Source organism: Bombus vancouverensis, unplaced genomic scaffold, assembly GCF_051014615.1.
Source record: "Bombus vancouverensis nearcticus unplaced genomic scaffold, iyBomVanc1_principal scaffold0033, whole genome shotgun sequence".
Taxonomy (NCBI): Eukaryota; Metazoa; Arthropoda; class Insecta; order Hymenoptera; family Apidae; genus Bombus; species Bombus vancouverensis.
The window spans coordinates 168,520-194,311 of record NW_027468924.1 but is presented as its reverse complement, the minus strand read 5'-3'; the positions used below and the strand labels follow the sequence as shown (position 1 = coordinate 194,311).

The following is a 25,792-nucleotide window of genomic DNA, read 5'->3' as shown; positions in this document are numbered from 1 at the left end:
TTCCTTCCGGAACCGACACCGCCAAATCCAACGATTTCCCGACTTAATCTGGGCGCTCCGATTTTCACATGCTGATCTGCTCGCATTAGAGTCAGCTCACTACCGGTGTCTATCAACGCGCTCAATTCGAAATTTTCCATCTTAACATCCTTACAACGCCTTGTTTGTAACGACCGAAACACGCTGTAAACTTTTTTTGACGGCTCACCCAGTGGCTTGTCGCATTTTGATGCGATGTGTCCGTACTCCCTACATTTGAAGCATTTAGGTCCTCTCGACTTCCTCGCATCTCCAGATCGACCGGGTTCCTTGTTCCTCTCGGTTTCGGACAGCTTCGCCACCGGCTTTACCCTGCTACTCTTCGGCTCCTCAAATTTCGTCCTCATCTCCATATCTCTTTTTATCGCTTCGTAGCGCCTGAAACGCTCTTTTAATTGCTCGATATTCCTGGCTCCGTATAGCACAGTCTTGTTCGCGACCTCGTCGGGAATGCCTTGAATAATGTAGTCTATCAAGGATTGCGTATCAACCCTTCCTTGTTTTGCAATCCCGCACATGTGATACATATATTGTTGCAGACTCTCATCTGCTTTCTTCTTTCTATGGGATAACTCGCCATGTATCTGTTGGTCGCTTACTACATTTTCAAACTCATTCCTCAACGCCTTTTTTAGCTTTGCCCAGAACTTCGCGCATCGCTCTTGTCGTACGAAGGCCTGAGCGGAGCCTGCGAGTAATTTCTTAGCATAGGCCACCATGTGGGCGTCTGACCAACCCCACACTTCTGCCATTTCCTCGAAGTCTTCCACCCACTGATTTACACTCAGCAGATCATCCCCGCTGAATTTCTCTAATGAGTCTTCCACGTCTTTAAGACTCAACATCGAACCGAAGCATATACTTCTGCTGATACTCATCGCGGTCCTGATACACCGCTCGCGTGCCTCTCCTGTATTCTCGCGCGCCTTGTTTATCGTCCTCGCCTTCACTTTCGTCGGAGCTCTCTTCTTCCGACGATACATCGTCTCCTTCTAGGGCCGCCTGTAGCCGCGCGCGTAGTTCGGATTTTCTTCCCGTTACCTTCAACCCCAAGCTAACGAGAAGCGCTCTCAGCTCTTTCGTCCTCAGCTTCTCGAGGTCTTCCTCTCCCTCTTGACTGCGTTCGGCTCTCTGCTTGCTTCTTAGATCTCGCTGGTTTGTTGGTTCTTCGCCACGCTTCGAATCCTTAGGAGTAGATCGACCAGGTTTGCACGCTTTGTTCAACCTGGCAACCAGCACTGATCTCGCACCGGATATAGGCAGATTCATCTGTGCGAGCTTACTCCTCAGCTCCTCCAGCGTCAAATCCTCTTCACCCGACAATCGTTCGTCTTCAACGTTTGCCATTTTATTCTATTCTTTTCTACTCCCGCACAAATAGCTCCGTTAAATCGTATCGTTTCTCTGTCTTATTCAATCCCGGACGAGCCCCCACTTGTAATATCGGAATATATTAATAATGGATTGAAAATACAGATATTAGTTAGACAGAGAAACGATGTTTGATTAACAGGAAAACTAAATGCAACGCTCGTATTTGCAACAAATAACTTGACAACTATTTGGTAACTCTCTCTCTCTCTCTCCCTCTCTCTCTCTCTCTCACTAGCAACTCCAACACTCGACAACACTCGCAACTCAATTCTAACGACTCTATGCTTCGACGTCTCGATCAACTCTGATTCTCGCAACACGCGCACTTTTCGATTCGCCTTGGATAGCGAAACCGTCCTTCTTCTAACGCGTTTTTAAAACGCGAAGGCGCTATCACTTTCTAAAAGCGTCGTCTTTACATTTCCGATGGCCACGGGCACATCCGACTGCCAGATATACAATGTATTATAAGAGTATCATTACCATACTTTTCATGAAAAGAGCAATTTTTCTTGATAACTATACTCTGTAACATAGATTGAAGTCGCTGATTTGATCCCTCTGATATCGTTGTCTTATGAGAGTCTCGCCTGGTCTTGATTGGTTCTGTTGACTCTTATCGTTGTGAAAAATCGATTCGTTGTGTACCTTTTTTGTATAGAGAATTATTTTGTGGTAGAATATAATGTTGTAATATTTGTGGTCTTTACTTTGCTAATTTTGTCACTGAGCCGCTCTTTGGTTCGTTGAGCGATTCATATTCCGCATATATTCCGTACTTGCTTCGCTTGGTACTTTTATAATTTTCGCAGTTACAATAAAAAATTTAATTCTTAACAGATTAAAGATTTAACCTCTTGCTTTATAGTGTACAATAATTTTTTTCTTTTTTTCTTTTTTTTTTTTTTGTATAGGTTATGTGATCCATAGTTTGAGTAAGTAGTACATATATATATATTTACGTGACAAGCTTTCATTTCAATCTATATTTAAGATTAATATTTTATCAGTTTCTGTTCGTAACAACATCGAAGTAGTCAATAAGTTTGAAGAGTATAATTAAGGAAGTTATGAAGCAAGAGGTTAAGAACAAATTCTGAAAGAGGTTATGTACAACTCAGTAGTACTGCTTTACATTACTTTGCGAATTACTTTTCAAGCATAAAAATAGTTTAACAGCCACTTATAGTTACTTCCTTACCATTACATTCATTAAATTCGTTTGATTTTGTAAACAAAATAACCACGCTGACCAGTCTCTCATTTAAAATAGAATTATTTTGTCATATATCCAACAGTTTACTTTCTCTTCGTAAATATTATTAATAATTTTATCGATTTCGTATACTTCCATCCTTCGTATAAGTGACAATGAATCAGAAGAGTTTCATAGCAATATTGAACAACATACAGTCAACTACAACACCATTAGATACATCCACCATACAGTCAACTACAACACCATTAGATAACAGCAATACAATAGATTATAATTTTCTACGTGTCATTGATTCATCATCATCATTTTCCATTTTTTTAGCATATGTAAAAACCATCCAATTTAAAATGTTTAAATAACAATAGCCTATACAATATAATTTTATGTAAAAAAATTGATTATACCGTGTTTTAAAACCGTGCTTTAAAATCGATATTCGCTGAAACAATACATCGCTCTGCGCTTCCAATTTGTTTTCGCACGAAGTATCAGTCCACTCATTGTTACCGTCACCATCTCTACCGTAATCTATATTACTCGAATAAATTCTATATCTTGATTATTTTAACGAACTTCCTTATTTTTTGTTTTTTATGACTTTAATTGGCAATTTCCATAATGTTCTATAACTTGACAATAGACTGATAATATTTCAGGATATATATATACATACATCATGTTTTTGAGGATTCTGTAGTAAAATATATTATAATAAATTATAGGAAAAACAAACTATTTAAGAAAAAATTACCACCTTCGAGTAATAAATTATAGAAGGTTACCAATGTAATTTAAAACTTAAAACTTAAAAATAATCTATTACACGTAACAAAGAAAAAGATTTCTTCGCAAACGGTAACTCGAAAATTACAGCCATTGCTGTAGAAACATAGTTTTACAGGGAGAAGAATTTCGCTAGAAACTCTCGACGATGTCACATCAAGCGAAAATTCAATAAAGCGATTACTAACCATACTACCAGCGGCAATCGTGTTACGGCAATTCGTAAATAAGTTAGTCTTCTATTTGCAGAAACGTCTCTGGCAATATCGTCACACTCTTGATTACGTCGGCGCTATCAAATGGTCTTTGGAAGAAAGTTTTCCATTATCTACTTTTGCCCATGGCGTCGTTCCAACAAATGAATTCGAGTTCTGAATCGCTTTGTCTCGTATTACGACTTTATAACGGTGTTTCTTTAAACTTTAAACGATCGTAATAAATGTATTTACCCTGAATCATTTATAAACTGAACCGGAATATACAATTTTATTCCGCAAAAATCATAAAGTTGAAAGTTAGGAACGAATAACAAATGAATAACCTAGTTTCATTAAAAGGCACGTGGTTAAGGTACGCCAATCCGCGTAATAACTTTGACACTCCAATTATTATAAAATATGTATCCTTAAGGGATTTTTTTGCGCGAATGCAAAATACTTTTCATACGTGCATAAATACTGAATAAATGGGACGTGATTTTCAATATTTCTTTTTGTAGAATTTATAACAAAGTAACTTTTTCACAAATGTTTTCGCTAACATTTTTACAACGTAAATGTCTTCTTTTGTAATTAATAATTTCAACATTTCTCTGAACTTTCTTCGTTGCGATAAAAAAAATATACAAAGCTTATGACGTGCTTGTTTAAAAATATTTATACGGAACAAGACTTTGAATTTGTCAGACCAATCGCCCTAACGAACGAATAAATTAAACGACCCGTAACAAAAAATTATTCCTGTCATTGAGTTGCGTTGAGTGGCGGAAACCATTTATAACACGTCCCATACAGCGTAGATCGCATACACGTCTTAGGATGTATTTTTGGTACTTATATATACTCTATATATATTCTTACTCTATATATACTTATATGTACTCTATATATATTCTCTATCTTAGATATACCATAAAATATTTCGTGAAATCGCGTATTCGTGTCTAATGTCAGGGATTCTCTTTCCACAAGTCCGCGTTTTCTATATTATCTTTCTTCCTTATCAGTAGGCATTCTCACAATTTGTGATTAATACTGCTCGTACAGGAATGTTAGGTTTTTGACGTTGTAAAATTTCACGTGAAATAATAATGCCTATATATTGACTAATTTATCAATTAATTAAATCCGTGTATATCAAGTTTTCTATAATTTACTACTTTCGTGTAACTACAGAAATTTGATGCAATATAAAACTTGATTAAAACAGCGATTCATTAGGAAACGAGAATAATGATGCAAATATTTTTTGTAGCCATTATATAAGATTTCGATCGCATAATTAATCAGTATCAACTTACCGGTCTTTAACGGTAGAATAGAAAGAAGTGCAGGCGGTACAGAGACCGCAATTATGATCACTTTCAGGTAGAATCTCCAACAGTGGTACATCTTCTTAGTCGTAATAAGTCGCGATCAGAAGCGTAAAAGAAGTTTAGCAGTGGCGTAAGTACCGCACTAGCCAGAAGTATCTGCGACAGAAATCAGAATACACTCTTTTTCGCATGGTTGGATCAATTTCGCGTGGGACTAACCTGATTGAACCTAACGCGGGATAATTGTGTTAAGGAAGTGATACATTTACACTGTACATGAGAGTGTGTGTGTAAGGGCCAGAGGGCGTCAAGGTCTTAGTGGAGACAAAAGACTGTTGCCAGATGTTAGAAGAATCTAGGATAGTCGGTTGGCGACAAGCGTGCGTGCAAGACGTTCTTCAGAGTGTAATATAGATGTATAACTGTTGTGTGGGAAATATAGTCAATTATTTGTATTCCCAAATCCTCGAATTTCCTTAACATGGTAGCAGAGCGTGGTTACTAGTTTTGCAAGATATTTAGTGCGTGGTTACGATCTTGCGAGTGAGTTTTCAGTAAAGAAAAAAAAACTTTCAGAGGAACAAAATATACTTCGAGCACGTAGGAACGCTTGAGTAAGAAAAGAAAAAAAAAAGAAGAATCAATTAAAATGGAGGGATCGGAAATCATGATACCTATATTCGATGGCGAGGATTATGGAATGTGGAAGCAAAGAATCACGATGTTTCTCAAATATAAGGAATGCGAGGTTGTTACAACTAGAATGAAGAACGAAAGAGACGATGAAGACTGGGACAAAAAGGATTTGAAGGCGATAAATATAATTTATAGTGCAATATCGAACAGACAATTGGAGTATGTTAGGGAAGGAAAAACGGCGTATGATATAATAAAGAGGTTCGATGAAATGTACTTGAAAGAGTCGACGGCACTGCAGATCGTATGCAGAAGGAGATTGGAAAACATAAGACTGGAGAACTACAGTGATTCAGCATCATTCTTTAACGATTTCGAAAAATTAATAAATGAATTAAAAAGTGCGGGCGCACAAGTAAGTGAGAGGGAAAAGCTGAATTACATGCTGAATACGTTAGCCGAAGAATACAGCTACATAGCGGACATAATAGACGCATTGAAAGAAGAGAATCAAACGGTAGCGTATGTGAAAAATAAAATAGAAATAGCAGAGAAGAAAAATAAATCCAATGGAGGAGAAAGGCAAACCAACGCCTTTTCTGCAAAAAAGGAAGGATGCTTCAGATGTGGAAGATTAGGACACTTTGCGAGAGAGTGTCAAAATGGCGTCCAAGCGGGAAGCAGTAACGGCTATTGGCATGGGCCAACACGTGGTCGAAACAGAGGAAGAGAGAACAAAGGCAATACGAGCAGAGGACGTGGAAACTTTCATCGTCAATCAAGAACCGGCACGGGCGAGCATGGAAACTCAAGAGCAGGCATATGGACAGCAACGGCGCACGCAGCAAACAGCAGTGAGACGAATGAAATAAGTAAGAACGAAATAGTGTGGCTATTAGATAGCGGTTGTACCGATCACATAATTAATAATATAAATTATTTCGATAAATCTATCGACCTAAAAGAACCGGTAAATATATTATATATTTAGGCGATAATAGACCGATAAAAGCGACAAAAGTTGGGAATGTTATAAGTCATTTTGAAGCATTCGGAAAACAAAATAAAATAAATATGAGGAAAGTATTTTACGCGAAAGAAATGTCCGCAAATTTGATTAGTTTAGGTAAACTAACAGACAATAAGAATACGGTTATTTCCAAAGGAAATATTGCGAAAGTAATAGATGAGGATAATATACTTACAGCTGTAGCGTTCAAAGAGAATGGGACATATAGAATAAAAAGTATATTGAAAGGGAAGAAGCACTTAGTAAACAGCGCCGAACGTAGTGGTATGAGTAAAAAGGAAAGATGGCATAGGATGCTAGGACACGTAAATTTTAAATATTTAGAGATTTTGGGTAAAGAGCAGCTAGTGACTGGCATACCGAATGAATTTGAAAAGGAACTTTTGAAATGTAGGGTGTGTATAGAAAGCAAAATGCATAACTTACCTTTCAAAAATAATCGAACTAAGGCTAAGGAAATAATGGAAATTATTCATACGGACGTATGTGGTCCCTTTAAGACTACCGGATTCAATGGAGAAAAATATTTCATTTCATTTATCGATGATTATAGTAAAATAGCTAGGATCTATTGTATAAAATCAAAAGATGAGGTCTTTGATTCTTTCGTACAGTTCGTAAATGAAGCCGAAAATTTAACGGGCAAGAGGTTAAAAATATTAAGATGCGATAATGGTAAAGAATATTTAAATAATCGAATTTATAAATTTGCTAGGGATAAAGGTATAAGAATAAATAATTGCCCAACATACGTACATGAATTAAACGGGACAGCGGAAAGGTATAATAGAACAGTGATGGACATGGCGCGTTGCTTGTTAGCGGAAGCGAAAGTACATAAAAGGTACTGGCCGGAAATAGTTTGTACAGCGGAATAACACCAGCTCAGATAAATGACCCTCTAACTTACCTTTGTCCTCATCGACGTCAGTGATTTTAAAGCTAGTTATAAAGTGCACTTCTCAGCCAGCGTCCACGGCAGTCAATATTATTTAACGGGTCTTAACGCGATGTAAAAAGGGAAAAAGGAGGAAAGAAGGAACAGGGAAGCAAAGAGGAAAAACGAATTTTTCATTTTCTCGAAACTGGATCAAGTTTCAGGCTGCTCGCCAAACTTCTGTAGCTAACTCAGTCTGTAGCTAACGAGACAAGATTAGACAAACCACGCTTTAAAATTCCCACAGAACTATAATAATCCTCGAAATCAATACGATTCGTCGATCCATCGCCTGATTAAAAAATGAGATAGGATAAAGCTCACTAGTCGGCCTTTGAACTTTCAATAGTGATTCTCTGTAAATGCTTGAAATTGACGCTTGGATTCTTTCCGGATTAACTAGCTTTGCCCCTCCCTCCCTTTATCTATTTTCTTAGATCGACTTAGACTGCCACAACATATTATCTTTCTTCTTTTTTCTTTCTTTCCTTTTCTTTTCTTTTCTTTTCTTTTCTTTTCTTTTCTTTTCTTTTTCTTTTCTTTTCTTTTCTTTTCTTTTCTTTTCTTTTTCTTTTGATCTTTTAAAGCCCTAAATCGCTGGCTATTTTGTATACTATATATTTTGTACACTCAATTACTCTGTAAGTCATAAGTACATATGTTTTACAACGTTATTTGTCATATTTCAGTTAAACCCCAGAAAAGCCAGAAATATATTTGCAGCGTGTTTTAACGCGTCCCTGGCAAAGATCTCAAAAACGAGTTGCGACACAATTTAAAGCGACAAATAGCACCGCGTATCTCGTTGTGGTAACACACGGTTCGCCAGCTTTTTAAAAGCGCTCTCCGTTTGCTTTTTCCTCTCTTCTCTTCCCCTGTCTCTTCGTTTTTTCTTAACGAGCAAAACCATTTTCGCGAGGACGAGAGTACGGAAATGACGTACTGGCAATTTTGTTTTGTGATAATACAAGCAGCTCGGTTTCAGTGAATTAAACTTGGCCCCAAGCTTCTACTTATCCCCACCTTCCTTTCCTTTATTTTCCCTTCTATATCCCGTGTTACTCGTGAAGACGAACAATGGTTCAGATAGATGATAGGCAGATTTTCGAGAACTAAATAAATATACGGTCGCGGATCGGTATCCTTTACCCCTCATTGCGGATCGAGTCGCGAGATTGCAAAAGCGAGATATTTTATTATTCTGGACATGGCCGGTGGGTTTCTCCAAATCCCTATTCATCCTAATTCTAGGAAGTATACAGCATTGATTACCCTCGATGAACAATTTGGATAATAAGTTGTTGTTTTCTTCGAATTCTTTTGTGCCTTTGTTCGATCCATTCTAAGTCGATCTAAGAAAATAGATAAAGGGAGGGAGGGGCAAAGCTAGTTAATCTGGAAAGAATCCAAGCGTCAATTTCAAGCATTTACAGAGAATCAAGCGGGCTGGTTAAGGTCGTGAGTTGAGCAATTATCCCGCGTTAGGTTCAATCAGGTTAGTCCCACGCGAAATTGATCCAACCATGCGAAAAAGAGTGTATTCTGATTTCTGTCGCAGATACTTCTGGCTAGTGCGGTACTTACGCCACTGCTAAACTTCTTTTACGCTTCTGATCGCGACTTATTACGACTAAGAAGATGTACCACTGTTGGAGATTCTATCTGAAAGTGATCATAATTGCGGTCTCCGTACCGCCTGCACTTCTTTCTATTCTACCGTTAAAGACCGGTAAGTTGATACTGATTAATTATGCGATCGAAATCCTATATAATGGCTACAAAAAATATTTGCATCATTATTCTCGTTTCCTAATGAATCGCTGTTTTAATCAAGTTTTATATTGCATCAAATTTCTGTAGTTACACGAAAGTAGTAAATTATAGAAAACTTGATATACACGGATTTAATTAATTGATAAATTAGTCAATATATAGGCATTATTATTTCACGTGAAATTTTACAACGTCAAAAACCTAACATTCCTGTACGAGCAGTATTAATCACAAATTGTGAGAATGCCTACTGATAAGGAAGAAAGATAATATAGAAAACGCAGACTTATGGAAAGAGAATCCCTGACATTAGACACGAATACGCGATTACACGAAATATTTTATGGTATATCTAAGATAGAGAATATATGTAGAGTACATATAAGTATATATAGAGTAAGAATATATATAGAGTATATATAAGTACCAAAAATACATCCTAAGACGTGTATGCGATCTACGCTGTATGGGACGTGTTATAAATGGTTTCCGCCACTCAACCGCATTTGAATTTGTGAACACGATCGAACAATTGACACGAATTATTAATTCCCGTCTCTACTCTAGTAACGATTTGCTTTGGAACGAGGTCGAATCGTTCTGATTCCGCGCATGATTAACAAATAATTACAGAGGACATCAATTACTTGGATGGTCTTCCTGAAACTTGATCCAGTTTCGAGAAAATGAAAAATTCGTTTCTTCTCTTTGCTTCCCTGTTCCTTCTTTCCTCCTTTTTCCCTTTTTACATCGCTTTGTTTTACATCGCAATTTACATTTATTTGTAAAGTTTGAATCTCCTCGATATTGAAGATGTTGAAGCTGCAAGTATGTATTTCATTTTAATCCATTCGAGACCGAGATTTAATTGTAAGACGATACCTAGGTGTCGGTACGATCTGAATGTTTAGTTGGAATGATTCTGTGTTTTACTCTCTCCAGGGTATCCTTTTCATACTTTGATTTTAAATCGATGACAATCTTAAATAGTATGCTTCATATTTTTAAAATATAAAATTATATACTATGTTATTCTATAATGTATTATGTACAGTTATATATATATATATATATATATATATATATATATATATATATATATTCTATGTTGAAAAAAATATGAAACTAACATGATATATACATTACTACATAAGTTATATATAAAATATGTATATTATATCCTTGCCTACTGACTGATATGAATTTCTTTCGGTCTCGAATGCGTTAAAAGAGAGCGCAAAGAAGTCGAAATTACTTATTGTAATTAGTAAAACGACCTGAGAGGCAGACAGATACAAGAAAGAAGGAATATTATATTAGCGGCATCATCATGTTTTTGCTCTCTTTAAGTCTTTCATCGAGACAGACAATCTACAGGTATTAATCGACCAATTTCTTCAAGCTGATAACTTCGAATTGATGTTTATATATAAGAAGTGTTATGTGTTAATCTGTCTAAATGTTTAAAAGGTGTTATAAATTAAATGTTGTTAAACGATACGTAATTGCCTTTTGATCGTAAATTTTACTATCAAGGGGTCTTTTATGTATGCGTAATCATTGTGAATTATACCAATTTATGTGATCGATATTAAAGGTGTTTAAAAGCATGTATTTTTTTCTATATTATTATTCTCCTATATTATTATCCTATATTATTATAGCATTCCTATATTATTATAATATCCAATTACATGTTGATACACAAGATATACAGATTATTATTTATAACGTTTTGGTTTTCTTAATTGAGTCATTCGTTTAGTACAAATGATAAGAAATTAGTAATAATTCACAAAAAAGGGATATTGCAGTAGAAATATTATAAAAAAACATTTTCTGTTTTAGTGTAGAGTTACTCCTTCTTACAGACAGTGTCGTACAAATCTGTACGTCTCTGAGAAAATGTAGGCATCTGAGCCCTTACTTCCTCAACAACTTTTAGATCTGATAGAAAAAAGAAACATACGAAGTAATAAGTAATGCTTACTAATAAATTCAACAAATACAGAGGAAGATGGCTAAATCGATAAATTAACGAGACTAAAAATTAATTACATCATGGATCTCTCGCTTTTAATTTTAAGCTGTAAATTACCGATATCGGTGACTGCCATATTCTCTTGAGTTTCCAAATCGTAAAGAATCTTTCCCCAGGGATTGGTCAACTGTGTATGTCCCCATGCGACGTAACTTGCTTAAGGAACACGAGCCGGTGATATGCAGGCAACGTATAATTGATTATCATTCGCTCTGAAACGCTGAAGTAATGACCAGTGCAGTGGTCCAGTGGTCATATTGAATGCCGCTGGATATATCAGCATTTGGCAACCTAACCCAGAGAAGCAGGAAATATGAAGCCACCGAATACCAATTAACTTCGTAGTTGCACGGTTCACATTCCATCATTTCTGAATATGCGAGGACAGTCCTCTTATTGTGCTTTTAATTCTTTTATTTGTTTCATTTTCAGCAAATATACTGGTTTTTTAAATTAAGCTTCTTTTTATACAGAGTTACAGATTATATTAATTTTATATAGAATATATTTAAGAAAGATATTTAATTTTTTGCTAGTTAAGTATTGATCGATTAAGTTACTGTACCTTTGTTCCGATAAATGCGTGCCATTTCCTCGAATCTAATATCATAGCAAATGCCAATACCTATTTTGCAGCCCTTCACATCGAACGTCGTTAGGGAGTTACCAGGACTGAGTGAATCACTCTCTCGAAAAGTAATCTTATTAGGAATGTCGATGTCGAATAGATGTACCTAATAACATAAAAATGTGGTCGCTAATTCTATTGCTGCAACTTTTCTAATTTAATATCAAAGTTACCAACTCCTAAACTTTAATTATTTTTTATTTAATAACTGACAGCGTTTTTATCACTTTCTTTTATTAAAGAATCTTATCATTTAATAATGTTTAAAAAGGAGAAAAAATAAGTATAATAATATTTTAAGTATGTGAAAAATTTATACAACAACAAACACATTACAACAAAAATGGGCGTTTCCCGTATCATAACGTATTTTATAAACCGTAAATTATAGAATTGGTTATAGTATACGTATGTACATATGTATATTCCTAAATTATTCCTAGATAGAGTCACTTTCTTCACCCCAATATTTTCAAATTCAAAGCCATAAAGGAATATATTACTTACCTTTCGGTGCTTTGCTATCAAAGTTCCATCGGGACCCCAAATAGTACAGGTATTGTACAATTTATCGCCCTCTATTTCAGGCATCGTACCACCAACTACATAGATGTTGTTTTCTTTAGCTGCGTTCGATGAAGCAACGCTCGTTTCACCATCAGGAATACTCTCGGCGTATTTTGGAAAGTACTCTGCATTGCAATATTTCAATTAATGAAAAATAACTGTCTTTTGTTCCAACCATAAATTAAATTGAAATGTTTGTCAGTTTTTTATTTTTTAAATTATTAAAATAACTAAGTTTTATATTTCGACTTAATTAAATATGCAATTACTTAGCTAATAGTATATATAATAAATCGTTTCTACAGGTTCAAAATGAAAAATGAATATTTAGAAATATTTAATTACGACAATGCTATTTGTGTTAGCATCAGTGGCTTGTTACTCAACGACTTTGCTAGTACTTTTTGAAACATAAAGTTAGTTTTCAATTAACACTTATACTAGAGGCGGAATTATAAATGCAAAATAATTGACAATACTAATTTATAAGTACCTAATTATTAGTATCTTCACAAATATATTTATACAAAAATCACGATAATCATGAAAATGGGGAAATCCTATATTCTCGAATCAATTCACAATTTATTTTGTATATTAATTAGATTCCGCGCTCATCAGTACGTACTCACTGGCGACATCGAGAAAATGTATCGGCAATTCCTCGTACGACCAGAGGATCGGAAATATCAAAGGATATTATGGCGCAGCGCGAGTGGAGAAACAGAAACATATGAGCTTAACACCGTAATACTCTTATCATAGAAATAGAAGCAGTCCTCAATTCCCGCCCGCTAACTCCTATCTCCACCGATCCAAATGATCTCCTAGCCCTCACTCCCGGACATTTCCTCATTGGCGATTCATTAATGTGCTTACGTGATCGAGATTTCAGAGACATTCCATCGAACCGACTCTCCAAATGGCAGCTGGCATAAGGAGTATTTGAACGAGCTAACCAACCGCAATAAATGGAGCAAGGGTGGACACAGCATCCAAAAGGGCACAATCGTCATCCTCGGAGAGGACAACGTTCCCTCCATGCATTGGCCTCTGGGCCGAGTTATCAAGGTTCATCCAGGCGCCGATGGTGTCATCCGGACAGCTACAGTTCAGACGGCAAAGAGCATTTTGGATCGGGGCGTCAAAAGGCTTGTCCCACTGCCAATTCAACCCGATCTCGAGAAACCCGAACAACTAGCCACCGAGACGAAATAAGATGGGAACTTCAACCACACCTCGCTAGTTTGATCGGTACCCTCTCAACGGGGGGAGAATGTTACGCCATGCGGCTTACCATAGGTCATATTCTTAACTATCGATCGCGGCACTATAATGTCGCAGACGGATCGTCGCGTCTGCCCGGCAAACAAACATTGTAGTGGCAAGCGCGTGGTTCATTAAGCAGGGCGACTTCCAGAAACGTCGACTCGTGGCCCGTATTTTACCTCGCAGTAAAAGAATGTGGCGTGATCCGAACGTAGTGGGGGTCGCCTTCCAGAAAAAACGAAAAAAATCGAAAGGCGTTCAGAACTTTTCGAGAAGTCGAACCGTCAACACATGTGGTATGTCGCGCATTACTTATCAACCAAAACGCAGTTACATTTTTTTTGTTCCTTTTATATCTTTCTAGTTAATAAGTTGTTGAAATAAACATTAATTTATTTGTGTTAATTCTGTGGAATTTCATTGAACTACCCTTATTATCATAATCGAAATAAGGGGATCGATCAGTTCGTGGCGTCGATTATTTAATCGTAACGGGAACTTACAACTCTCGTTGACGTGCTATCTCGCGATCGCGTCTCTCCGCGAACGGTCGAAACAAAATGATTCACTAAAAACTGTCCTGAATTCCTAAGAATTTATTTACCGCAAAACTGACAAAGTGTTTATTTAAAAAATGAGGTTGAAGGTAGTCCTTTTCTTTCATTTCATTCATTTTCATTTTCTTTCTTAAGTATGGCTAACACAATATCTAATCAATTAAAATTTTATATTTTCACGTGAAAAGTTTCTTTAGATAATTATTATCAACATGATGACTAACTCTTACGGATTAATACGTGTCTGTAGGGCAATCCGGTGGACTTGATCGGCTTTTTACTTCGAAAGTTGAGTAATCGGTGTCGCTTTCTTACGCATCTTTGAACTGTATAAATGTTTTAAAATTGTTTGATCCAGAATGTACCACACCGGACAATCAAGAAGGCAGGTGCCTTGACTACAGAAAATGTAAACCTCTGCAAGAAATATGGCAGATACAGTACCGTACAGCCACCGATTTTTATAGACGATCAGTGTGCAGATACCAGGGCAATGTTACGATCGTTTGCTGTCCGAACGATCCAAACAAAGAGAAGAGAGAAATTTTAATAAAAACTGTGTACAAGTATAAGGCTTTGCGACCACCATACTGTGGTTTTAGCAACGTCTCTCATACCAGGCTGGTCGATGGTAAACCAGCTGAACTTGGTACGTTTTATGTCTTTCTTTCCGATTAATAATAAGCCATTTACTGCAAAGAATGAACTTTAAAGGCATTAAACAGCACATCAATGTACATTTCAATTAGACTAAATAATAATGCTATGATTTCATCGGTAGTAACTTTACTTGTTAACTTGAATTATTTCTTTCTTTTACTTCATGTTAGAAAGAGTATCTTTTTGCTTGAAATAAAAAATTGATATAGGAGTAATAATATGGATAGAGATCAAAAACTGTTAGGGCAGAAATTACACGTTTGAACTTTATAGTTCAGTATAGTTCAAATAGAAATTATATAGAATTATTTAATAATTTGTATTTCACTGGAATAAAAATTTAATTTCTGTCTTTATCAAATCTCTATTTCAGAGTATTTGTACGTATGTACTTATCGTCTGCTGTATGATCGAATATCGAATAGGTAATAATCGTTGTTACTCGTTACGTGAGAAAAAATTATGTATATTCACAACTATGACTATTGCATTTTAGGCGCTTGGCCATGGATCGCTGCATTAGGTTTTCGTAATCCCCGACACCCAGACAAACCACTATGGAAGTGCGGAGGTTCCCTGATATCGGCTAGGCATGTTTTGACCGCAGCACATTGTGCACATATGGATGGAATAGAAAACATACGCAATCATAATATTGCCATTCTTAGATTGGCGGAGGAGGTGCCATTTTCGAGTAAGTCCTCAAATATATATATATGTATATATATATATATATATATGCTATTGAGTATTACTGAAGTATCATATCCTGAAATTTCTTACTGTACACATATATTGTGTCATAAAGCGTGTACAATTCTTTCTCATACTTTTGGTCATTCGTTTCCTGCATTTTCATTTATTTTTTTATTTTTCAGGGTACGTATATCCCATTTGTACGAAAGAGCCCCTACGAAAGAGCAACTTCGTCGGCTATAACCCCCTTGTTGCTGGATGGGGAGCGTTAAGATATAGTAAGTGATATCAATTTTATAATAAAATTAAACAGTTCCAGTCTTAAATATCTTTCTTATTTTCTTCGTAGGACGACCACGACGTAATGCATTAATGGTAGTACAAATGCCAGTGATTAAGAACGCCGAATGCAAAATAGCTTGTTCCAAATTTCCTAATGCACCTGATATCACTGATGGTATAATATGCGCCGAACATGCTCAGGGTGGAAAGGATTCTTGTACGGTAATTAAGTTACAGAGTTACTACAAACTATACGGTATCTGAAGACACGTCAATTCGAATTAACATCAAATCGACGTCTTAAACATTAGAAATAATAGATAAACACAATTCAATAGTTTTGCCCACTTCTCACACCTCATTATGGTATTTAATCTAATTTCCTTCTAATCTTAGTTTTGCTCAAAATACATATAACATGTACATTATAAATTGGAGTATTTCAATACACAAATCAATAGAAGATTATTACTGTATATAAGTATAATTTCAATACAATTCGATCGATATATTTCAGTATCTTTGATTAAAAATTTAACGATCCTTTCAGGCTGACCGCGGCGGACCACTGCTGATACAACATTGTATTAACCTCGTATTTAATAGGTATTGTGTCTTATGCTTATAAGTGCTGCACAGCTGGCTATCCCAGCGTTTACACTAGGGTCACATCGTACCTTGACTTCATTCTCCAAGCGATGCAATAATATGATATTACTGTTCCATAAATATCATTGTGTAAAAAACCTAAAGTTGGATTTTCTTATTGTGGAGATCAGAAACAGCACAAATTTGCATTGTTTTGTACGTTACAAATTATAGGCTTAAAATGTACGAAATGTAACTTTGAAACGACACTAATTTTCTACGCACGATAAACCTCCACGACTTAGGTATGTAAAGATGATAAACGTATATTAATTCTATTAATTTGGTAATAATAAACCAACTTTCTGAGAAGTTCTGTAAATTTCGTTTCTGTTGTATCAAGAGAATAATGGAATATTCCACTTAGATCGTATACTTCTTGTATGTACATACAAAATTTTCCGGCTAATCTAAAACACTTCATAAGATAGAGAGATTCTGGAGATTCGGACACAGAGAGTGCATAAAATACAAGATAAGTCTCGTGTCTTTCAAAATTATTTTTTATTCGCTAAAAACGTCCTGTGTACTCATGCAATCACATGCAACCTCGAAACTTCGCTTATTTTTTATCACTTTCCAATTCAATACACTGTTTCTGCATTTTTGACTATATGTAAGAGAAATTTCCATTCAGCCAAAGGTGTACTTACAAATTATAGATTCCTATACGACTCTCGGTAAAAATTTATCCGCACTACAGATAGTTAAAATTTCTGTCGACCGTATTGATCCATCTGCACTCTTCGTATGACGTCAATATCTGTTCAGTGCTGCTGCGTAGGTTTCATTATGTTACGTCAATTCGTTTGTGACCGTTGCGCGAGTAATGGCGCTTTGCAATGGCGATTTGCAGGAAAACAGTGCAGGATGCTGTGATTCGTTTCTTGTGGTCGGAGGTTATGTTTGATGCCTATATTTATCAAAGATTTAATGCACATTATGGAGAAAGTGTTTTGTCACGAAGTGTGTTTGAATGGGCACAAAAGTTCAAAGAAGATCGCACAAGTGTTATGAAAAAACAGCTGGACGCCCGTCCACATCCACGATGACAACATTGAACGTGCTCATGAACTTATGCTCTATGGAATAGACGAGTGACACTGGATAATGTGGCAAATCATTTGCAAATCAGCCACGGCTCTGCTTATGCAATAGTGCACGACAGATTTGGGTTTTAAAAAGTTTGTGCGAGATGGATGCCGAGAAAGCTGATGAAAAGGTGAAGACGACGATGCATTCGTGGTTCGCAGCTCAGCCCAAAACATTTTTTAATGAGAAAATACGAAGGTCCTTCAGCAAATGGACAAAGTGTATACAGAAATTGAGTGATTATGTCAAAAAATGATGTATGTCTTTTTTGACAATTGCTTAAAATAAATTCTACACCGACAGAGCGGGTAACTTTTTACTCACCCTCGTAAGACACTTAAATTTCCAATCTATTATGATGAATAAAAGAGCTTATACTATTAAATCTAATTGTATTTTGTTGCATGAGAGTACACGTGTATGTGATGCACATTACCTTTATATCCCCTTGAACGCTTCAATATTGCGCATATATACTATATTTTGTGCAGCTTCTATAAAATTTTGTATGTTTGTTTAGGCTGCTAATCCAGAGGCTGGAGTACAAAGAAGTGGCACAATGATGTGGGCTGATGACATTTATAATTATCGAGGAATCACCCCTACATTCGCTCAGGTATATATCGTTGACTATAATGTATTTAACATATATGATTGTTAGAATATTAATAATTAATTTTTAATTCTATCAGAATTTTAATGAAACTGTCCCTTGGGAAGGAAGAACTGATACCTTGATATCACGGTTTGTACATCCTATATGTACGACAAATTTTAGAACATTATATAACGAAGAACCAGATCGTCGTGGCCATGTGATGTGAATAAAAGGACTTGAATTTGATGATATTTTTATAATGTTAGATAACATAACTAAGTATCTTCACAGTAAGATAGGATGACATGGTTTACATGATCTTAATGTTGTTCACTTGAGTGATGATATTATAAGGAAAAGTGTAATATCACAGGTAAGATGATTCATAATTTAGAACTACTAACTCATGTATGTATTAAAAATTAAAGAAATATATTAAATTTTATAGGATATTTATGTTTAGTAACCAGTAATTCAGAGATCGGTATTCATGGTTACTATAACGAGGCTGTAGAAACGCACCCTTTCTTCTTTGCAAATGGTCCTGTATTTATGTCTAAGCCGAAACTGGAACCTCTGAATAATTTAGATTTATTCTTGTTATTTTCTAAAATACTTCTCTACAGTATACCATAAGGAATGATACCGTATCGCACCTAATCAAGTGCCTTAAGAAACATCAACAGGATATCACAGTAATCCCTTATCGACTGATATGTAAGTAAAAGTTATGTGTCATTGTTATACACAGTTATTTATCATTTTCTATTAATTCAGTTGTAGCCACTACAATATCTATGACACTGGTAGTAATTATGAGAACAATAATGATGTTCTATAAGAGGAAATGATGATTGGGAACAAAAACTTACAGGTAAGTCAATGTATATGTTATTTGCCATTTGAAAAGAAAGTTACTAACTTAGAATTTTTTGATAAATAATAATTGTGCAAAATATATTGGATTTCAAATTTGTCAAAAATTGAAATTTAAGAAGCATTGTAATAATATAACATTAATATTTTGATTTTTCAGGAGATATCATGCGGTGGATGGATAATATGTAAAAAATATTAAGCAGTATATGAATTTTCATATTGCGTAGAGATAACAAAATGAATTTTAAAAAATGTCGACATGGTAATAAGAAATAGCATCATGACAAAGAATATATAAAGACAGTTTCATTTTTTATAAATAAAAATTTGTTGTTCCAGATTTTGAAATATAGTGAAACGTTTAATTAGTATCTTAATATCTTCAAATAATTATTATTTTAGAATCAATTGTAATTGTATCATACGTACTTTTGAATTCGTGCAAGAACATATGTAATTTTGAAGTAGTTATTATTAGGAAATTGTTAGATGCGAACAGTATGCGAAATGTTAGTATGCAGTGTAATAATTATCAATCAAAACACAAGAATTAAATTCTTGAGGAAAAAATTTCCGGAATTTCTTATTTACACGATTATAAAGAAATCCATAATAAAAAGGAGCTGCTTTCTAATACTTCTCTTCCTTGTAATGCCTATGTTAATGATAACGAGGTTCGACTTTTTGTTTTTAGAGGGATACTGGAAAATTTGAAAGTACAGTACCATTGGGAAGAAAATCACGATATTGAAAACGATATTTGCAAGTAAATTTCCAAAAAATCTGTTTTCAAATTTTCGCTTTCTATTTCACATTAAAAGAAAGGGAGGGCTGCCTTCTTTTTCTGCAAGACAAAACAAACATTCTGAATCTCGTATCAATGAATGATGTCAATGAGTTATTTTTCTTTCCAGATTGAACAATATTCCAGATTTATTCATAATTTCATACTACGCGAAGAATAGACTTTCATAGGTATATAAAGGAAATATTAAGTATAGGAAAACTCTTTTTCGTTGTAGGTGACATATGCTTCACGGTTGAACACATATAAATGAAAAAGTACTCTTATGGAGAAAAAGAATTGATACCTTCGATTGACATTAGATAATGTATATAAACTTATGAACAATCACTATCAGTTTGTATTTTAGGTGCACACGCAGATTTGTTGGAGTTCTTATAAAATGTACTTCCTGTACGAACGTTTTATTCTTCCAAATTTTACGATACTATGTCTCATATAATAACTATATGGATTAAACGTAATATAAATGATCCGAAAATAGACTCGAACGACATTAATTGTCTTTCTATTTATACCAATATCGAAAATACAAGTAAAGCCGGAGCAATAGTATGCAAGAATGGACTATTTATTATTTTAAAGCAAATCATAGCATATTCAGAATGCACAGTATTATCATGAAATGTAAATGAATCAGTTGTAAACGAACGATTTTACTGTAAAATCGTTGCCTCCTTTTTTTCATCTGAAATATAGCAGCAATGAGTACATTCTTTTAATATATAATAAAACGAGATATCTTTATAAAGTTACATATGTCATCACTGGTAACTGTTATCTCGTATGACACCAAATATACCGTTAGTATGGAATGATATTTTTATGAAGATATACTTTAATGATAGATTTTATGAATGAAACGTTATATAAGAAAAATTATCTCTTGTCATTCTATGAAGTGTAGTAGCTAATGAAGATTAATTTTACGAAGTATTAGAGCAAAAGAGAATTAAAAAATTAAAAAGATCTAAATAAGATTGTTCGTGTAGCTTAATTATCTCAATTCTGGTACACCACTTGTTACATTCTAACTAATTAGCGCTAAACAATAACTTGCAAATATTAAAGATATTAACACCTTAATATTAACACCTAAAGGTTTTCAGGAAATTTTATAATATTTGATTATTGTATATCTAGTCATTGATTGATAAAATTTCTTGTATAAGCATAGATCGAGGTTGACGTCATACGCAGATTGCATATCATTGACAGGTATCGTTTTAATTTATTTTATGGCTAGAATCATTTGAATATTATACGAATAATTATTTCCATTCGAACGATTAATAAATCACGTACCTATAAAAGATATATTATGAAAAAGACGTGACGAAACAAAAAAATATTGGAAATTCCGTTGTCATTAGATCAATTATTTTTGCAATGATTTTTATTTCCATGTAATTACATATGAAATGGGTAATTCATTAACATCTCCTCGAATCGAATATAATTCGTTACACTTCACAACGATTCAAATAATGGACGGGAAATATATAATAAGTTTCCTGTCCTTGCGTTAAAATAGTACTGTACAAATCAGATGATACAGGAAATACCCAAAAAACCCAATTACATCCACATTGCATGACAGCACACTTGCAATGGATTTTTGTGATTTCAATGTCACAGACAATGACACAACTAATCAGAACACGTTCGAGGCTATAGACATTGAAATTACCGCGTGTTTAATACGTTTAAAGCATAAATCTAAATTTCACGCGATTATTTCTTTGTACATTGTGAAACTCTTAAATTATCTTAATCGAATAAATAATCCTAATGTAATAAAACATCTTGAAATAGACCTAGATATCTGAAACAGAAACTCGAAGGATAAGAAATCCTAAAAGGTACTAATCCTAAAATAACAAACTCCTAAATAATAAACAAGTGATAAAACCTGTTATAAATAATAAACCTTACCTGGAATAATCAAATCCTAACTAATCGAAAATAAAATAAGGCAAGCAATTCTTAATCTTTCAAGTAATTTTTCCGAAAACACAGAAAGATAGAGAAATTAAAAAGACGCAGCACAAATTGCAGCACAATGAAAGTTTCAGAGCGATGAATACGATCGTATTAAACTAAATAATTTTCAAAAGTGAAATTACACTGAAACGTATATCGATGATATTTGTCATTTCTACGATCTGTTTCGCTTGATCGTGCTTCTTTTCTGATGTAAATTCAATTTATAATACGAACTAAGTTTCCTTTATTATTATTAGTCCTGCGTCTTTTTAATTCGTCACTTCTTTTATTTCAGAACAATGACGAGCTCCAAGATGCTGTTCGGATGTTTGGCGTTAATTGCTTTTCTGCATCCATTAGTTCACGTTTGTACTTCGAGTAGTACAGCTCAAGGTTTGTACTTCGAGTTGTCTTTTTCCATGCACTTCAAATTCCAATACGATCTGGTCACGTGGCCTTCGTACAATTTCGAAATTTTACCTGTTTGGTAATCGTCAATGAAAAAAGAAGTTATGCGTGACCTCAACACATTGAAACAATTTTTATGATTCTTTATTTGCCGGTTGGTCAGCAAGTTAATGGAAAAATTTCACTTAACTATTCGCGTTAATTTCTTCGGTTTAACTTTTGGGAAATGCTTCGTTAGCTTCGGGAATATTCCAACGATTCGTTTTACGTACAAAATAAGCATGATAAATATTACATCACGGTAATGTAATATCGGAATATATTAAAGGTGTAATTTTGTCCGATTAATTATAATTTATTAATAATGGATTGAAAATACAGATATTAGTTAGACAGAGAAACGATGTTTGATTAACAGGAAAACTAAATGCAACGCTCGTATTTGCAACAAATAACTTGACAACTATTTGGTAACTCTCTCTCTCTCTCTCTCTCTCTCACTAGCAACTCTAACACTCGACAACACTCGCAACTCAATTCTAACGACTCTATGCTTCGACGTCTCGATCAACTCTGATTCTCGCAACACGCACACTTTTCGATTCGCCTTGGATAGCGAAACCGTCCTTCTTCTACCGTGGTCTATTGTTTCCCTCATACATACGTAAGAACTACCAACTACGTGCCTTTAGTCACGTAGGCACTCTTAAATGTAAACGAACCACAGAAACACGACGTACACGGTTTTTCTATTTTCAGCCGATCTCCAATCAAAGCTATTCTACGATATTACAATCGGCCTTTCCTGACAATCACATCTGCCCTCAGATGTGCTCATCATCGCCGCTCGCACTTACATCACTATCGTCAGCATTCCACCATTTCATGTGATCGGCTGCCGTGGAAGTTGTACGTGGCCCTTCGTGCTCCCCCTCTCGCTGCACTATGTATCGGTCATTTCGCAGGACTTTTATCACCCGATACGGTCCAAGAAACTTCGGATGCAGCTTTAGCCCGGGACCCCTCTGCATCCTCTCGATTGCCACTAGATCTGCCGTCCTGTATGCTGTCGCCTTCTTGCGTCTCCTGTTATACGCCCGCTTGTTTCGGATTTGGATCTCCTCAATCCGTCTCTTTGCGTCCGCACGCAGCTGATCTCGTTCCTCTTGGAACACCGCGGCCTGTTCGTCCTCGATGCTACTGCTCCTCTTTCGCTCTTCCTCTATCTTCCTCTCCGTTGTTTGTTTACCCATTTCACTCTTGTCAGGGGCTTTGATCGTCGTGGCAGCATCGTGACATTTTCGTAGGCTCGGTTCGTACATGGAAGACGTTAACAACTTACCATCTACCGAGACTATGATCTCTTCTTTTTCGAAGGTCTTCACGTTCATCGTGTCCTCGACAATCCCATCGTCGTCCTCGTCATCCACATCCTCTGTATATCGAATCTTCGTATCGATATTATTGGAGGGATTCCGCGCGTGCGACTTCCCTTGTCTTTTCGTTCGCCTTGCATTCACTCTCTTCGAGTCTATCCGAAAACTTGAAACAACCCTCACACCCGCAACGCTATCCTTCTCAGTAAATTCGCAAATATCATCAACAACATCCTGTTGCTGTTGTTTAGCCAGATTCTTCCTCCTCGTGATGTTCGCTAAGTCCTCCTGCTGGCCGCAAGAATCCGACGAGGACACCATCTCGTGGTCCACTTTACCAATCACCACGTGTCTTGCCACTATTCTCCGTTCCTCCGACACTTGCTGCACAGCTGCCCGATACTTCTTCAAAACTTCTGCTAACTCTTCTTTATTTTCTTCCAATTGCGACAGTAGCTCAGTTCGTTCGCGACTAGCTACATTAATCACGATCTTCTGCTTCGGAACGTTGCCGCAGTACTTCCTGCAACGAAGCCTGCGTCTCATTCGGTTCTTGCTCCAGTGCCTGTTTCGCTTTAACTGCAACTGCTCTAGCGCATTCTGCATCTTCTAACTGGTTCTTCAGCTGTCGTAAAGCTGCTTTACCCGTCGAGTCACCTTTCGATCTCTCCGGCATCGTTTGAGCGTCTCTTAGCAATGCTTTGGTTCTCTTCAAATCTCTTTTTAGACTATGTTGCATGTCCTTAACGTGTGACAAATCTATCTCACTCGCCTGTGTCTCTACATCTATCTTGAGGACTTCCGGACACTCATCGGGATTTTCGTCCTTTATTCTACTAATAAAAGATTCTCCCCCTTTTATACTTATTTCAACAGTGTCCAAAAAGTCTGCGCCAATAATAAGCGAATGTTGCATCACTGTGTCTGGAACTACGTGTATGGTTATACAGTACGACTCATTGTCTATAATAATGTTCGTCGAAAATTTCCCGAGCGTAAAATTCCTTCCGGAACCGACACCGCCAAATCCAACGATTTCCCGACTTAATCTGGGCGCTCCGATTTTCACATGCTGATCTGCTCGCATTAGAGTCAGCTCACTACCGGTGTCTATCAACGCGCTCAATTCGAAATTTTCCATCTTAACATCCTTACAACGCCTTGTTTGTAACGACCGAAACACGCTGTAAACTTTTTTTGACGGCTCACCCAGTGCCTTGTCGCATTTTGATGCGATGTGTCCGTACTCCCTACATTTGAAGCATTTAGGTCCTCTCGACTTCCTCGCATCTCCAGATCGACCGGGTTCCTTGTTCCTCTCGGTTTCGGACAGCTTCGCCACCGGCTTTACCCTGCTACTCTTCGGCTCCTCAAATTTCGTCCTCATCTCCATATCTCTTTTTATCGCTTCGTAGCGCCTGAAACGCTCTTTTAATTGCTCGATATTCCTGGCTCCGTATAGCACAGTCTTGTTCGCGACCTCGTCGGGAATGCCTTGAATAATGTAGTCTATCAAGGATTGCGTATCAACCCTTCCTTGTTTTGCAATCCCGCACATGTGATACATATATTGTTGCAGACTCTCATCTGCTTTCTTCTTTCTATGGGATAACTCGCCATGTATCTGTTGGTCGCTTACTACATTTTCAAACTCATTCCTCAACGCCTTTTTTAGCTTTGCCCAGAACTTCGCGCATCGCTCTTGTCGTACGAAGGCCTGAGCGGAGCCTGCGAGTAATTTCTTAGCATAGGCCACCATGTGGGCGTCTGACCAACCCCACACTTCTGCCATTTCCTCGAAGTCTTCCACCCACTGATTTACACTCAGCAGATCATCCCCGCTGAATTTCTCTAATGAGTCTTCCACGTCTTTAAGACTCAACATCGAACCGAAGCATATACTTCTGCTGATACTCATCGCGGTCCTGATACACCGCTCGCGTGCCTCTCCTGTATTCTCGCGCGCCTTGTTTAT

General features: G+C 36.1%; 2 protein-coding genes across 4 annotated transcripts; one reads left to right on the top strand and one right to left on the bottom strand.

Moving 5' to 3' along the window:
- Positions 1-10,916: 10,916 nt before the first annotated feature.
- LOC143304386 (omega-amidase NIT2-A-like) lies at positions 10,917-17,414 on the bottom strand. Of its 2 annotated transcripts, XR_013061074.1 has the most exons (5): positions 17,327-17,414; positions 12,502-12,686; positions 11,932-12,100; positions 11,424-11,657; positions 10,917-11,272 (listed from the first exon to the last, which is right to left on the bottom strand). XR_013061074.1 is itself a non-coding variant. In XM_076626845.1 (4 exons), exons 2-4 carry the CDS (start codon positions 12,583-12,585, stop codon positions 11,524-11,526), a joined length of 387 nt encoding a protein of 128 aa, XP_076482960.1. In that variant the 5' UTR covers positions 12,586-12,686; positions 17,327-17,414; the 3' UTR covers positions 10,917-11,523. The 2 variants fall into 2 exon arrangements, 1 of the variants encoding a protein (XP_076482960.1); XM_076626845.1 differs by having other exon boundaries at positions 10,917-11,657.
- Positions 15,487-19,876, top strand: LOC143304387 (venom serine protease Bi-VSP-like). 2 transcript variants are annotated; one of them, XM_076626846.1, is made up of 7 exons: positions 15,487-15,741; positions 15,926-16,247; positions 16,576-18,073; positions 18,286-18,381; positions 18,458-18,736; positions 18,812-19,237; positions 19,400-19,876. In XM_076626846.1, the coding sequence occupies exons 1-2, from the start codon at positions 15,510-15,512 to the stop codon at positions 16,027-16,029; spliced, it is 336 nt and encodes a 111-aa protein (XP_076482961.1). In that variant the 5' UTR covers positions 15,487-15,509; the 3' UTR covers positions 16,030-16,247; positions 16,576-18,073; positions 18,286-18,381; positions 18,458-18,736; positions 18,812-19,237; positions 19,400-19,876. The 2 variants fall into 2 exon arrangements, with proteins under 2 accessions (XP_076482961.1, XP_076482962.1); XM_076626847.1 differs by lacking the exons at positions 15,487-15,741; positions 15,926-16,247 and having other exon boundaries at positions 17,746-18,093.
- Positions 19,877-25,792: the final 5,916 nt, after the last annotated feature.

Bases quoted from the DNA above. Each gene is read 5' to 3' on its own strand.
- LOC143304387 (XM_076626846.1), top strand. From the start codon at position 15,510: ATGTATATTCACAACTATGACTATTGCATTTTAGGCGCTTGGCCATGG. The intron at 15,742-15,925 runs GTAAGTCCTCAA...TTTATTTTTCAG, and splicing joins GGAGGAGGTGCCATTTTCGA to GGTACGTATATCCCATTTGT.
- LOC143304386 (XM_076626845.1), bottom strand. From the start codon at position 12,585: ATGCCTGAAATAGAGGGCGATAAATTGTACAATACCTGTACTATTTGG. The intron at 12,101-12,501 runs GTAAGTAATATA...TTATGTTATTAG, and splicing joins TGATAGCAAAGCACCGAAAG to GTACATCTATTCGACATCGA. The intron at 11,658-11,931 runs GTACAGTAACTT...TCTCTGGGTTAG, and splicing joins ACGCATTTATCGGAACAAAG to GTTGCCAAATGCTGATATAT.